The 15,619-nt window shown below is 41.4% G+C and overlaps 1 protein-coding gene across 1 annotated transcript in view; it reads right to left on the bottom strand.

Moving 5' to 3' along the window:
- LOC146565031 (collagen alpha-6(VI) chain-like) overlaps positions 1–12,265 on the bottom strand; it is a 46,417-nt gene extending 34,152 nt beyond the window's left edge. Inside the window, exons 1-6 of the mRNA XM_085292884.1 lie at positions 12,227–12,265; positions 7,228–7,335; positions 6,147–6,734; positions 4,678–5,235; positions 1,072–1,686; positions 189–746 (exon numbers count right to left, since the gene is read on the bottom strand). Of these exons, the coding sequence (XP_085149010.1) occupies positions 189–746; positions 1,072–1,686; positions 4,678–5,235; positions 6,147–6,734; positions 7,228–7,306 (2,398 nt within the window). The 5' untranslated portion in view covers positions 7,307–7,335; positions 12,227–12,265. The remainder of the gene's footprint in view (positions 1–188; positions 747–1,071; positions 1,687–4,677; positions 5,236–6,146; positions 6,735–7,227; positions 7,336–12,226) is intronic.
- Positions 12,266–15,619: the final 3,354 nt, after the last annotated feature.

Below are 15,619 nucleotides of genomic sequence, written 5' to 3'. Positions count from 1 at the left end.
CAGTTATTTCCCTACCTAAATCTAGAATTGGCAATTTTGAACATGTGAAAGTCCCATAAAAGAAAGAGGAAATCATGTATACATCTAATCAAGTTTTTGAAATAGTTTATGGTCCTGTTCTCTATCCTCTCCTCTTATTATCTCAATGATGTGTGCTACAAAGCAAAGCCCAACTTAATTTAACTCACTTTCCGAACAGATCTCTCTGATGACGTCATTTTTGATGGTTTTCAGGGCATCAAAATTACTGACAAAAAACTTTCTCTTTGGATCCCCAGCAATCTCATTCAGCTCATTATCATTTGAGGCATTCACCCCGATGGCGTAGATGATGACCCCCTGCGCCCTCAGTTCTTCTGCAGCATCTTTAACTTTATCTTGGGATTCTCCATCAGTGATGACGATCAGGTACTCGGAGACTTTGTAGCCACGGCTCGTCTTTGCGTTCTGAAAATGTCCTTTCATGGATGACAGTGCTTTTCCTGTGTTTGTTCCACCTCCTTTGTGAAAGATTTCCTTCACAGCCTTTTCCATTGTCTTAGCATCTGAGTGCTGTGTTAGGTCGAACTGTAGAGAGGGGGAATCTGAATATTTAACAAGACCCATGCGAACATGGTCTGGCCCAATACGGAAGGTATGAAGAAACTCAATGATAAACTTCTGCATGTCTGAGAAATCTGCATTTTCAATGCTCCCTGAGTCATCCATCAGGAAGAAAATGTCAGCCAGGTCCTTTTTATCACATGCTGAAGAGAAGAACAAAGAGTTAGATCTTCTCACACAGTCAAAGAAAGCGAGTTTGAACTGAACATTCAGAGTCTGAAATGTTTGAGAAACCATGTTTACACCCAGCATTTTTACAGGCTGCTTATGAACAACTATAACTTAATAATGGATGAGCGGTTTCTTACTCTTTTTTCTTATCTGGGAAATTTATCAGGTAAGATCCAGTCACCCACCTTGACATACCTCTAACACTAACACAGAGCATTGCATCAATAATGCTACTACAAAAGTTAACATTTCTCAGGGAAAACTAACGGCAACTTATCAGGAAAGCTTAGTTCAAACCTTCTTTAGTCTCTGCATCACTTTCCTTGTCCTGGACCCCGATCTGGAAGATGGTGTTGCACAGGGTTGCCTGCAGAGTTTCTTTCAGGGGTTTCAGCTTGATGAAACTGTCCACAGTAAAAACAAACTTAGACTTGGGGTAAGATGCCATCTCCAGCAGTTCGGCTTTATTGGCGTCTTTGATTCCGACAGCAAAAACTGTGACACCAGCTCGACGGAGAGCGATCGCAGGTTCCTTCACATTATCCTGGGATTCACCGTCTGTGATTACCACCGCTACCTTCGGGACATCCTCCCTGCTGCCCTTTTTTTCAGTGAAGATGTTTTTCAGGGCGAAGTGTAGGGCAGCTCCAGTGTGTCTATCACCTTGACGGTAAGGCAGGAAGCTGATGAACTGCAGAATGTCTGCCTTGTCTCTGAATGAGTTGAGGGAGATGTGTGCAGTCGACACGTTGTTGTATGTAACAATGCCTACTCGGATTTTAAATGGACCAGTTTCCAGGCTGCTGATGACCGAGCGCAGGAAGTCACGTATCAGCCTGAAGTTTTCCTCTCCAATGCTTCCAGACTCATCAACAATGAACACAATGTCTGCCTGGTTAGCCGTTTTGCAATCTGTGAAAGGAGCAGACTCAGTTTAGTCAACCCAACTGAAACTGTATGTGATGTGAATCTGAAGCCTAGACTGTCACATGTACCCCAATCAGAAAACATGGGTGAATAAGGAAGTGCGGCTTCTACTAAAGGCACGTACCAATACCGTCAGATCAGGGGACGCTCAGACCTACAGTACGTCCAGGAATGACCTGAAGAGGGGCACCAAGAAGGCGAAGCACAGCTACAATCTGAAGAACACTTTGTCAGCTCTGACTCACAACATATGTGGATGGGCATTCAGGCCATGTCTGACTACAAGCCCAGCAATTCCACACAGACAGCCATGGATTTGTCCTTCCTCAATGAGCTAAATGACTTCTATGCTCGTTTTGTTAATGACAACAAAGAAAAAGAAACCCTACCCCCTGATGACAGCATTTCAGGACGTGTGCTTTGAGCATGTGCAGAGCAGCTTGCAGGGCTCTTCACAGACATCTTTAACCTGTCGCTTGCCCAGGCAGACATGCCAGCGTGCTTCAAGACCATCTTCATCGTGTCAGTGCTAAAACACTCATCACCAACTAGCCTGAACCACTATCGCCCTGTTGCTCTCACGCCCATAGTTATGAAGTGCTTTGAGCAACTGGTCCTGGCACACCTCAAGGCATGCTTGCTCCCCACACTGGATCCTCACCAATTTGCCAATCGAAGCAACAGGAGTACAGAGGATGCTGTACCCACAGCGCTGTGTACTCTCACACCTGGACAACAAAAATACTTATCCAAGAATGCTGTTTATTGACTTCAGCTCAGCATTCAGTACAGTTATTCCCTCCAAGCTGATCACCAAACTTGTGGATCTTGGAATCAGCAGCTCCACCTGTACCTGGATCATGGACTTTCTGACCAACAGACCCCAGCATGTTAGGTCAGGGTATAACTGCTCTGCTGTGTGCCGAGCCCGTTCCTCTGACTGCAGACCTAGGTGAGTCTGCTACAGTGAAGAACTAAAGCTGTGTGGCGCTGACAATAACCTGTTCCTGAGTACCAGCAAAACCAAAGAGCTCATTATGGACTTCAGGAGAGAGGAGACAGACACCCATGTCCCCATCTACATAAATGGCACAGCTGTTGACCGGGTGTCTGGCTTCAAGTTCTTGGGGACCCACATCTCTGAGAATCTGTCCTGTTCAACTACAACCTCCAGCCTGGTCAAGAAGGCCCATCAGTGCCTCTTTTTCTTGAGGACACTGAAGAAAAAACACCTGTCTGCTGTCATACTGAGTAACTTCCACCACTGAGTGATAGAGAGCATCCTGTCCAACTGTGTCACAGTGTGCTGTGGGAATTGCTCTGTTGCTGACAACAAGGCACTGCAGCAGGTGGTGAAAGCTGCGCAATGCATCACAGGCACTCCACTTCCTGCCACTGAGGATGTCCACAAGACGAGGTATCTATGCCGAGCACGCATCATTCTCAGGGACTCCTCTCATCCTGCCAATCAACTCTTCCAGCTCCTGTCCTCCACAAGGCGCTACAGGAGCCTTCAGACTAAAACCAGCAGGTGAAGGCTTGATGCTGGTTTTAGTCTGGAAAGACTAAAAGAATAATTTGTCCTCTCAGCCGCAAAAGAATCCGGGTCACAGGCACCAATTATTAAATTCTGTTCTTTTGAATTCTTTTGGCGACAAAGAAAGACTTACGACTCAGAGTGGTCAAGTTCGAAAAATGATCTCTATTGTATATTTCTGGAAATGGAGACCTGTCACACGAACACACACGCTTAGGTCTGAAAGCATTACAAGCCAGCATGGTTATGTAGTTCTGCTGCACGTCACACACACACTCAGTTTACTTAGTTCCGCTTTTTCTATACTTCCTGTTTTCTGCACAAGACGTGCAGTCTACCCTGTGACTTTTGGCCTACAGTCTAACTCACAGGGGCGTTTTCCTGCACTGGACTCTATAAAACAATATAAACAGAAAATAAGCATTTAGAATATATATTTATATCGTAAAATTAGGAAGAGCTTCTTCCCCACAGCTGTCACCCTACTGAACTCAGTCCGCCGCTGAGCCTTTCCATCCACACTCACTTAAACCTCTACACTCCACCTTCCTCCTATCCTTCCCACTGATAATTTCATTCTCAACATTCACCATATGCTTACATTGGTTACTGCTACAGTTTGGGACACTGACATAGAATAGTCTCTGGTATAGTGAGTACACTGTTCACTATTATAGTCTTCTCCCACTGCTGTAGATATACTCATACCACTCTGTAGATCAGTTTACCTCACATCGACACATCTGTATATACTGTATGTAGCACATCTGTATATCTGCTCGTCTGTAGAGCAATATAAATATCTGTATACTTAACTTATATGTACATAATCTGTCATAACTATTTCCATCTTTTATCCTACACATATCTGTATATAATCTGCTCCTATTGCACTTACTGCTTTTGCATTTCTGATTAGATGCAAACTGTGTTTCGTTTTCCTGTGTAATGATAATAACGTTGAATCCTGATAATGCTGCAGGCAGATTTCAGGCATGATTGAGTTTCACTCACCAAACAAAGCATAAAACCTAAGCAAAATATTAAAATGTTAGCCTCATGAATAAAAGAACAGAAATGGGGGATTTCCTTCCTTCATTGAGTCTTTTTATGGTCTACTGTGACATGCGAGTGAAAAGGCTAGGCTGACATGTTCCAGATCCAGGTTTTTGTACACCTGGATCACAGTTGATAGTAACGGGTCTTAAACTACAGTGAACGGCTATTTCGTTTTAAAAGAGCAAAGGTACGTTGAAAAAAAAACCCCTCAGATGATTGTGTGGAGACTTTCTGCATCGTTAGTTGGGATGATCTGACTGCTTCCTCTGGAAAACTCTGGCTTACTTATAATAAACCATCGTTGCATTTATAGCTGCTTCAGAAACACTGCTGTGTAGTTACTGATGATGATGATGATGAACTGATGGCGGCTTTCTCACCTTTAGTGACAGTCTCCACTCTCTGGGCCGTGAGCAGGTCAATCAGCAGAGTTACTCTTGAAGAATCAAAGATATAGCCAGGGCTGGCAAAGCGGTACAGAGCAGCCTTTGTCGCACCTGCGTCCATCCCCACAATAATTACCCCCTCGTCTTTCAGATTTTCAGCAGACCAAAACACAGGATCATCCGAGTCTTTTCCAGCCACTACAACCAAATACTGTGGGGTTCCCTGTTGTGCGCGGCCTCCTGCCTCAGCAGTGAAGAAGTTCTCTTTAGCGTAGGACAGAGCTTGTCCAAGATTTTGTGGTTGGCCTGTTTGTGAACGCAGTCGGAAACGTCGAGCAGCGGTCACGATCTGCTGCTTGGTTTGATAAGTGTTGAGACGAAAGTCAACTTTGACGTCCTGACCGTACTGGGCCAAGCCGACACGGTAACCAGACGCTCCAACTTCCAGTCGATTCAACAGTCTGGAAAGCTCATTTCTAAACAGGGTAAACTGATTGGAAGCTATTCCACTGTCCACCAGGAAGAAAACATCTGCAAACCTGTCGACCAAAGCTGAGGAAGACAGAAGCAAAAGTGTTTTAGTACAAGTTCATGTTCAGTATACAACAAGCCTAGCGCTCATGTGATCTACTACCTGTCATGAACTGGCTGTGCGCAGGCTGGAGAGGACCCAAATGCGAACTCTCGGAAGAGAGGACGTGAACTCAAAATATAACTTTATTTTCTGAACGGAAAAAGGCAATACAAAACTAAACTGGGAAATTCTACTAATACTAGACCCAGGAAAACAGGGAGAGGCACACAACCATGAGGGAGGATGTGACATGGAACTGAGGGAGACGCTGACATAATTACACAGAAGACAGCGAGGGACGTGGGAGCACACGGGGAACACAGCTGAGACCAATATTCATAACAAGACCGGGGAAGAGCGAACAGAGCATGACGTACAGCGACAGGAGACCATCAATGTAAAACGGGAAGCACACAGAGACGCAGACTGGAGGGGCGAGAGAGCACAGAGGAGCACGAGAGAGAGAGGACAAGACGAGCTGGGGAACATAGGAAAACATGACAAAATCAAACAAGGAGAAACACGGCGCAAGCACTCATACAACTAAATGAATATACACAGAAGGAGACACAGGAGTCAAGACACGAGGGGAATCTAAAAGGTTAAACAGAACAACCTAGGTTCTATAGAATAAACACAAGGAACCTAAAACATAAATAATAACACCAAATGACGAAAAACGCAAGTGAACACAAAACACTGGGTCAACAGACCCAGGACCATGACACCACCTCACAGTGCTCAGAGGCACAGCTGAGGATGGACCAAGCAAAATGTGCATTTTCAGCTTTCTGTTGATTCTTGTGTCAAAACTGTATTCAGGTGCTTCTTAGATATAATTAATCGTGCAATAAAGAGATCACTGTATCAACCAATCAGCTTTCTTTACCTAGCGTCTGATCCTCCAGACTGAGACAGACCGTTTTCAGCAGGTTGTTGGTCTGGTCCTGGAGCTTCTGGTAGCTGACAGTGGTGAGGACGAAGCGCTCCGAGGGCCAGTTAGCGATGGTTATAAGCTGTGTCCTGCTGAATTCTCCGACCCCGATGGCGAACACGATGACACCGTGCTGCCTCAGTCTACTGGCAGGTTCCAATACGTCATCTGTTGATTTGCCATCTGTGATGACCACAGCAATCTGAGGCACGCGGCGCTCGGCTCGGCTGCCGGCCTCTTTGGTGAAGTACTCCGTCCGGAGGAAGTCTATGGCTTTGCCGGTTTTTGTGCCGCCTCCTTGGTGGGCAAGGTTTTGCACTGCAGCCAGCAGGGAATTCTTGTCCCTGTGATCCGTCAGCTGGAACTCTGGATAAGGATCGTCGCTGTACTGCACCAAACCGATCTGAACCTTGTCGGGGTCGATTTCAAAGCCCTGGATGGTTTTGCGGAGAAATGTGCGGATCTCCTGAAAGCTTTTATCATTGATGCTGGACGAGCCATCAACTAGGAAGACGATGTCACCGACGGTGACCTTTTCACACTCTGGATAGCAGCAAAAGAAAATCAGTGTTCATACACAAGTATTACAGGGAGATGACACACAGTCCCAGAATAACATTATCAACTAAGCTCCATTAATTGTGATGAACTCATGAAACAAATGTTCTGTCTCCTGTTCTCTACTATTAATCCCACTAACCCTCTACGGCACACGCTATGAGCTTGATTTGTTTTTGGTTTTTTGCTGCTTACTATTGGATGCTATACCATTGTGAAAAACGGAAAAATATCACACTTTAATGGAGTAAACAGAAATATATCAGCAGAAAAATGAATTAAATTGGTGTCTCAATTCCTTTAGAAAGGATAAAATAGACTTTTTAGTCTGGAAGCAACACCGTGCCCCTGATAGTTAACAGTTTGTCTTTGAAAGCAATCACATGAAATGTACAAAAGCACATGAGCACCTGGATTATCCTGTATCTAAACTCAGGTTTCAAAGACACAGCCCGGCATGCTGCGTTCAAGTACCGACCTCTGACTGTCTGAGCAGCGACGCCACAGAAGAGTGCCGCCGTGATGAGGCTGAAGAGAAGACCTGCCCTCCCCGTCATGTTGGGACCGCTCACGTAGTTCTCTCCTCCTACACCAGCAACAAGACGGAAAGAGCGCCAACAACATTGTAGACATTATAAATTACGTGAACTTGCTTTCACGCATAATGACGTGACTTTATTTTTTAATCAGTTCATTTCACGAAGTCTAGTCGTTTGTCCAGATGAAGCTTTGCAAACCTAAGCCGTGCTGCCGTGCACGTTTTTGGAGCGAACGTTCTCCTGTGACTCTGCCCACGGGCGGATCTACAGGGCTAGCATGGGCTGGCATGTGCCTCCCTAAAATAATAATAAGCTAGCATTAACACTTTGAGCCTAGCTACAATTAACAGTTAATGTGAACTCTAAAACAGAACATATTACATAGTGAGCCCCTCCCCCCCACCCCTCCACCAATGAAATGGTTCCTCCTGTAGCTCGGGACCAACTTTACATCTTTATGTGAGTAACAGCCGATGCTTGTGGTTGTCCCAGAGCGCATTTGAATCAACACCGTGGGCATTTCCAGATTTCACACACGAGGTTTATTGTTCCAGTCTGGAAATGGAATGAAGGTTATTGCTGTTAATGCCGGCGCCTCCAAATCACATGACCGATGTATAGGCTTTGGAGCGTGATGTCACGGGAGGGGGTGTGACCAGGATTTTTGGTTGAGGCGCCATATTTCTGGGCCAAACAAAGCGCTAGCGAAAGAGGAGAGAAAGCACACGGTTAACACGTACTTGCTGTGTGGTCGTAACGTCAGACGCACAACCGGCAGGAGAATAAGCTTGAAAATAGTTTATCTTTTCATTGTTCCCCCACCTGGAAGCATCATGAGGGTAGTTTTATTTGCGATGGGATCTGGGGTCATAACAAATTAGAACAAACATCCTAATGAGTGATTTTGCAGAACTATGTTCTATTTATAGAGTTGCTATTTGGCATTATTGCAGAAAAACTTGCCAATGAAATGGATGAAACACATCGTGACTGGTTTCCAGCGCTACACACGGGCACTCTGAAATCCCTGCTTCAAACGTACCACCATGCCAATCAGATTACTTCTTCCATGTGAGGGTGAAGAGGGGACCCTCCTGGGTAAGATGGTGAAGGTTTGCTGTGTCTGCTGAACAGTCTGGTAGTAAAACCAGGCACAAATGAAACTTGCTCTTGTTAAATACTCTTAAAAGTCTTGTGCTGTAAATACCGGCAATTTTTCAAAAGATACATTAAACCGAGTAGTGTTAGTGGTGGGTGATATTATGTAATTTGAAAAATGTGTTTCTTTATTCAACAAACGTGGATGTGTCCCTCCAGAGGTTTATAATTGTGAAACTGGTTCACCTTGTACGCGCTGACTCCACAGACAAGATAAGAAAATATATCAGGCTGGGTGACTAGCGGTTGGTCTTCAGGGTTTCTACTCCACGGCTGTACTTCATACGGGTCCACATTTCCAGTGCTCGATATTTTTGGCAAATACCGTCTCTTTGCATCTGGACACAATCTGTCCCTGTACCGTCCTTTTTCTTTTGAGCTGCTTTTAAGCATGTTTCTAACAACCTTCCTTCCAGCTCACGCCAGAAATATGGTGCCACGCTCCCACAATACATTGTGCCGATACGTCAGTTCCAAAGCTCTATACTTACTGCTTTGATGTATTGTAACCATATATGTACAATGCACATTACAGGACGTAACAGTAGGTGTAAAAGAAATGGCTTTGGTTTCCATGCCACCCTGAGAAATCTTCTCTAGTTTTCTAATTCTACTGTTATGAACTTTAACCTTTACCATGCTGAGGCCTGTCCACCTGACCTCCTATGTCAGGCGTTACCGAGCACTGGTTAAAGTTTTTTTTGGTGTTTAGGGCAAATAAAAAAGGTTCGCTCGAGTCAGAGAATAATCTGAAATGCAAAGATGAGTTAGTTATAACACAGACAACACAAGAACCAACATTTTTATATTCTGCCAGTTAGAAATATTTCTTTGATTTTTAATCATTCTAAAACACTCAAATCAGAATCGTTAATCAATTCTATGAAATACTCAAGAATTTCAAAAATAAATAATAAATAAAAAGACGAGAAGTCAAACCTCATTCATTCTGCAAATGCAAGCTCGCGCAAACGTACTGTAGCAAAATGTCGAGAAAGAAAAGTAAATATAATATTTTGACTTTATTCTTAAAATTAATATTAACAACAGATTCTGGAGAAAAGGAGTGAGATTAGAGATCTAAAATCCAGTTTCAACCTTTTTCATGAAATATAAACTTTGATTAAATGCTAAAGCAAATAAAAAGCAAAAGTATAAGAAAGTAATAACATTATTTAAACATTTCTCGATGCATGCTTAGTCATCCAGGTACACAGCAAAATCTCCAGTGTTAAATGAACACTTTTGACAGTGTTATATGTTTAAAAGTAACCTAGTCAGTTTTGAAGATTAACAAAGACTAACACTGAGCAGTGCTGATTTTCTAACACTGGAAAATAACTCAAAATGTTAGAAATATTCCAGTGTTAGAAAATCAGCACTGCTCAGTGTTAGTCATTGTTAATCTTCAAAACTGACTAGGTTACTTTTAAACATATAACACTGTCAAAAGTGTTCATTTAACACTCAACAGTGTTGTATTTAACACTCAGAGGTGTGGACCCATATAGACACTCTCCAGTGTTAATTTAACACTGGAGCTTTTGCTGTGTATAAGTAACTCTCCAAAAGTTGATTCTGTTCATCTGGACGGAGCATTTTCAGTGGAAATTATGCACATTTACATAATCATGATGAAGGAACTGCCTCCCAGCCCATTGTTCCTCAGTGGGCTGTTTCAGTCATTATGCAAATGTATGTTTATAAGATTGAGACCTGCAGTCAGCTGAGACTGAAGACGTCACCTGGATGATGACGAAACGTTTCTCCCACAAAACGCTGCGTCCAGATGAACAGAATCAGCCTTTGGAGATTATTTAAATATTCTTTTTTAAATATGGCCCTGGTACTCCTTCGTAGGCAGAATGAGTTTTTACACATGAGCTGATGAACATAAGAACAAGCAGGCTGCATCTCTGTAGCTCATCAACAAACACCATCACACGCAGTCACCACAAAAGCCCGCTGAGGTAAAACAGCACGTCTTAATTCTCTACACCAGGGGTCAAAGTTCAGTCCTCAGGGCCACATGTGCTTGCTGCGACACGCCTGAATAAAATCAGTAGCAAGACTCTGTAGAACCTGACTGCATGCTGACGTTGCAACCCTGCAGGTTAATTTGATTAAATGTTTGGAAAAATGTACTTTTACTGCACTGTGTTCATTCATTCATGAGCTGCTGTAACATGAATCAAATGGCTGAATTGCACCTCAGCATTAGGGCTGGGTTTTGATAATCGATTTATTGATTAAAAATCGATTCTGGCTTGGATAAGGTAAAATCAATTCATTAAAATCCTGAATCGATTTTTTTAATATAAATTTATTTTGCCCAAAACGCCAGAATCTCAGGTTGAACCTCACAAAATTTCAAGAACCACCAAACAGCTAAAACAGTAAATGAGAGCAGGAACACAAAGACGTAAACACACAGCGCGACCCGCGGATCAGAATCAGTGAGATGTGACTTTCTCACCTGACGGCACGCACACGCTCGGGGCTGAAAGCCGACAGCTCGCTGATTCCGATCTGTCGGCGGGTCCACGCTTTGTGTTCACGCCCTTTTTGCGCTGATTCCGAAGCTGTTAGTTTATCTCTCTCCAAACAATATTGACCGAATTCACTCTGACTTTTACTGTTTTGCCTCCACCAGGATAAAATCACACTTCATGCACAGCTCTCTCTCCCTCTCTCTGTACTTCAACAACAGTTTCCCGTCTAAAAATCTGTTTTCTGCATTATTCGCTTGCTTGTTACGCACAAGTCTACCGTTGTTTACAGGCTGTCGGCCGCTGTTTTTTCCTTTTACTTACTTCCAAAAAGAAAACCTAATTTCTGCGGTTCAGTTCTGAACAAATGTAAACTTTTTTAAATTATGCAAAACGCTCAGCCGTGTCTCTAATAAAACCGCTGTAACTTCAGAGGTGATGTTCATGTGTTGATTAATGGTTTTCTTTCGTTTTTGATGTACTGCAGAATATTTTTATAAAATCCCAGAACAGGAAAATCACCTTCATGTTTTTCTGTTTTATCTTCAGCTACTTTGACACAAAGGCCTCGCTGTGATGCTCACACCTGTGATAAAGTCTCGAAAGTGTCAGCTTCCTTTTTATAGATACAAAAATATGTAAATGTACTGATCTGAATTATATGACCTTGTGAATCGGAATCGAATCGATTCTAGAAATCAGTGACGATACCCAGCCCTACTCAGCATGCAGTCACGTTCTAAAGAGTCTTGCTGATGATCTACTGATTGTATTCAGGCGTGTTGCAGCAGCGACACATGGAAAAGTTGCAGGACAGCGGCCCTCGAGGACTGGACTTTGACACCCCTGCTCTACACTGAAGTGGGCAGATCTGAAAACATGCTCAATAGTCATCTGAATCTACAAACTATAAATAGCTGCTGCTCCAGTGATCTGAGTCAGCAGTGTCAGTCCATCCAAGCAACATTCATCAGGCAGCACATTCTCAATGAATCCCGTCTGCTCTGACACACCGTGAGCTGCTGCAGCTCAGTCTGTAGTTTGAGCTCCACTAAAAGTCTCAGCAGACAAGCAGCTGCTTTCACAACATCACAGCTGGAATCACACAAAACTGACCTGTGATCAGACATCATCAGGTGATATTTCAGGAGGAGACAGACGGTAAACTGCACATGCAATCATTTCCTCTCTGACACAACAGGAAATTCCAAACTTCCCAAATTGACTCAGAAAAATCTGCATATTTTCTTTGACTGCAAGATTAAAGAGAAAAAGACGTGAACCCACTTACAGCTCTGCTGCAGCAGCATCAGCACCTCTGCAACCAAACACAGCTGATCCAGAGCTGCAGCTCAGGGCTGCTTTTAGAGGAGGAGAGGGGCGATGGCGGGGGGGTGGAGGAGAAAAGGTGGCACCTCCTCCGGCTCCTCCCGTCATCTTCCTCATTAGAGGTGGATTTACATGTTTGACTTGTGAATCAAAAGGATTTTCTGGTCACACTGAAGCATCTGTGCGCTTTTAGCTTAAAACCTTTAGCTTAAAATCTCAGAGTCGTGCCGAAGAGTTTCTAACTGCTGGCTTCTCTGAGCTTCTTACTCTGCCCTATCCAGTCTTTAAGTCTGACATCATTAGCTGTGCCTGGGCCCAAACTCTGCTGCAGGTCTCAAAGTCAAACGAACACTGCAGCATCACTGAGAGTTAAAAACTGTCTAAATTCTTTCATCTTCAATAAAATGATCAGCGTTGCTGCTTTATCAGGTGTAACAATTAAGTTTAACATCCAAGCATCCATGAAAACAGGATTTACGAAGTTTAACACAGTTAGCAGGAAGTTAGCTCGCTAGCTTCCACCTAAGCATGATATAGCATGCTCTGACTGAGAGATTTATGAAAAATTCAAACGTACAGCTCTGCTATCACTTCAAACATAAATGAAGACAGAAAGCTAAACAGCAGTGACGTTTGTAGGGTTACTGAAGTTGGGCTAGCTGCTATATAATGATGTGCTATGTGGCCGCTAGCGACACGGTTTGAGCACCGTTTAAGCACCGGCACCGTTTCAAAAGTACCGGTTTGGCACCGGTATCGGATAAAACCTAAACAATACCCATCCCTACTAATTAGTGTTAATTGGTCTTCCAGCTCTTCGTTATGCTCAAATTTATTTTTTCCAGCCTCTTATTGCTACTTGTCCCAACTTTTTTGGGATTTTTTTTTATTTTTTATTTTTTTATTAGTAATATAAACATACAAACAAAATGCACCATATATTACAGATTCAGAGAATAGACCTTTCTTACATATTAGCAACTTTCATACATAGTGAAAATAAAATATAAAGATGGGGTCACATAATTCAACAAATTATTAACTCACTAAATCAAAGTCTTCCATAAAGGAAATAAAAAAAGCAGCCTTTTTCTTTTTAACTAAAGTCAAAGATTTAACCAACAGGTTTAAGTCGTTTAAGCTAGTGTTGGTTTAGTCTTAAAAAAGCGACATTTATGTATAAAATGCTTGCACAAGACTAATAACACATTAACACCATAATTAGCTTTCTTTTCTTTCAAAAACACTCCAAACATTATCATATTTAAGGTAAATGGGGTAATTTGACTCCCACTGGAATAAAGCCAGGTATGAAAATCCAACCAAAATATTTGTATAAAATTGCACAAAAAGAATAGATGGTTAATCCTCCTCTTCTGTTTCACAAAATACACAATTACCCGTTTCTAATTTGAATCTATCACCAAGGAGTCTATTTGTCGGGTAAATTTTATTCAAGATTTTAAATTGGACTTCTTTCCTTTAGGAGGGATAGGGAAGGTGTCAGTTCTTATTTTTTCAATTTCTTCCCTTTGGAAATCTTTTAATATGTAATTACGTCTAAGTAAATTTGGAGAATAAAGACTCCTTAATGAAGATCTAAGAAACTTATTGTTGCATTTAACATCACAAAATCGAATACCATCTATATATAATTGCCTTAACTTGGGGGAGATGTCAGAATATATTATATCATTTACAACTATGTTTTTAAGTGACAATGGAATGGATTTTATAACCCGATTAAATTTACTTTTAGAACATTGGATATTAAATTTCTGGCAAAAATCTTGATGTCCTAGAACATGTCCTTCCTCATCTACAAAATGGGCAATTGCCCAAACACCTTTTGATAACCAATCTTGAATAAAAATAGATTTTCTGTTCATCAGTATATATCTATTGTTCCAAATTGGGCTATTATGTGGAGTGAAATTATGTTTAAACAACATTTTCCAATAAAGAAGGACCTGTTTATGGAATTCAGAGAGTTTAGAAGGTAGTTTAGTCATTTCAAAGTCACACTTTAGGAGAAAGTCGATACCCCCCAGTGTGTTAAAGACCTTACTTGGTATAAAAAACCAAATGGAGTGTGGATTATTTAGGAAGGATTTTAACCATTTAAGTTTCAAAACACCATTCATTATATCAAAATCAATTGCGTTTCCACCGCCTTCAATGTATGGTTTAACCAAATCATCTTTAGATATATAATGGCACTTATTCCTCCAAATAAAATTAAAATTCAAGCTATTAATTGTTTTAATAACTTTATTCGATATTGATAAAGAGTAAGCTGGATATATAAATCTAGATAAACTATCCATTTTGGTTAATAATTAGTGTTAGATTAGAGTTAGTGTTTCTAAAATAAAAGGATGTTCTACTGAATCGAAAGCTTTATAAAAGTCCAAGAAAAGAATAAAACTGTCATCACTAATCAGATCATTGTAGTCCAGTAAGTCTAAAACCAATCTGATATTATTATGAATGTTCCTGTCTTTCAAAAACCCTGATTGTGTCTCACTAATTAAACTTGAAACCCCTTGTTTGAGCCTTGTTGCAACTGAGCTAGAGAAAATTTTATAATCTGTATTTAATAAAGTTATGGGCCTTAAGTTATCCAATTGTCATTTATATTTGTTTGGTTTAGGAATTAATGTAATTAATCCTTGTTTCATGCTAGACATCAATTCTCCCTTTTCAATACTGGCCAGTACAGCTTTGAATAAAATTTCCCGTAAGTCTTCCCAAAAAAACTGGAAGAAATTAACTGTAAGCCCATCTGGACCAGGGGATTTATTAAGTGCCATTTTCTTAACAGATGCATCTAACTCTTCAATTCTGAAGTCAGATTCACATAATCCCTTAAACGATTCATCAATTTTAGGGATCAGATTATCTATTTGATCAAAAAAGACATCACAATCTGCTTGGGAGAACTGTGAGGAGTATAAATTGGAATAGAATGTATAAGTTTCATTCTCCAAAATTTTAGGGTCGTCACATTCAATGCCATCAATTAACAGAGAAGATATAAAATTTCTTTTCTGTCTGCTCTTTTCTAAATTAAAAAAATATGAAGAATTTCTTTCCCCCTCCTCAATCCACTTGGCCCGTGAACGCACAAAAGCTCCTTCTGCTTTATTTAGGTAGAGCTGATCTAATTTAGTTTGCAACTCCATAAGTTTACTCCTTTCTTGGGTATTTAGATCATCTTTACTACAGCAATAAGTAATTTCTTGGAATAATTTACATTCATATTCTCTTTGCTTTTGACTTATGTTTTTACTGAATTGAATACTAAATTCTCTAATTTTGAATTTAATGAATTCCCATTTACTGATATATCCTA

The sequence above is a fragment of the Mchenga conophoros genome, linkage group LG11, assembly GCF_057382185.1.
Source record: "Mchenga conophoros isolate Kocher_MC1m ecotype Shallow Benthic linkage group LG11, M_conophoros_male_GT1.1, whole genome shotgun sequence".
NCBI lineage: Eukaryota > Metazoa > Chordata > Actinopteri > Cichliformes > Cichlidae > Mchenga > Mchenga conophoros.
Note: the sequence above shows the minus strand (reverse complement) of the source record. Positions and strands in the feature narration are given on the sequence as shown.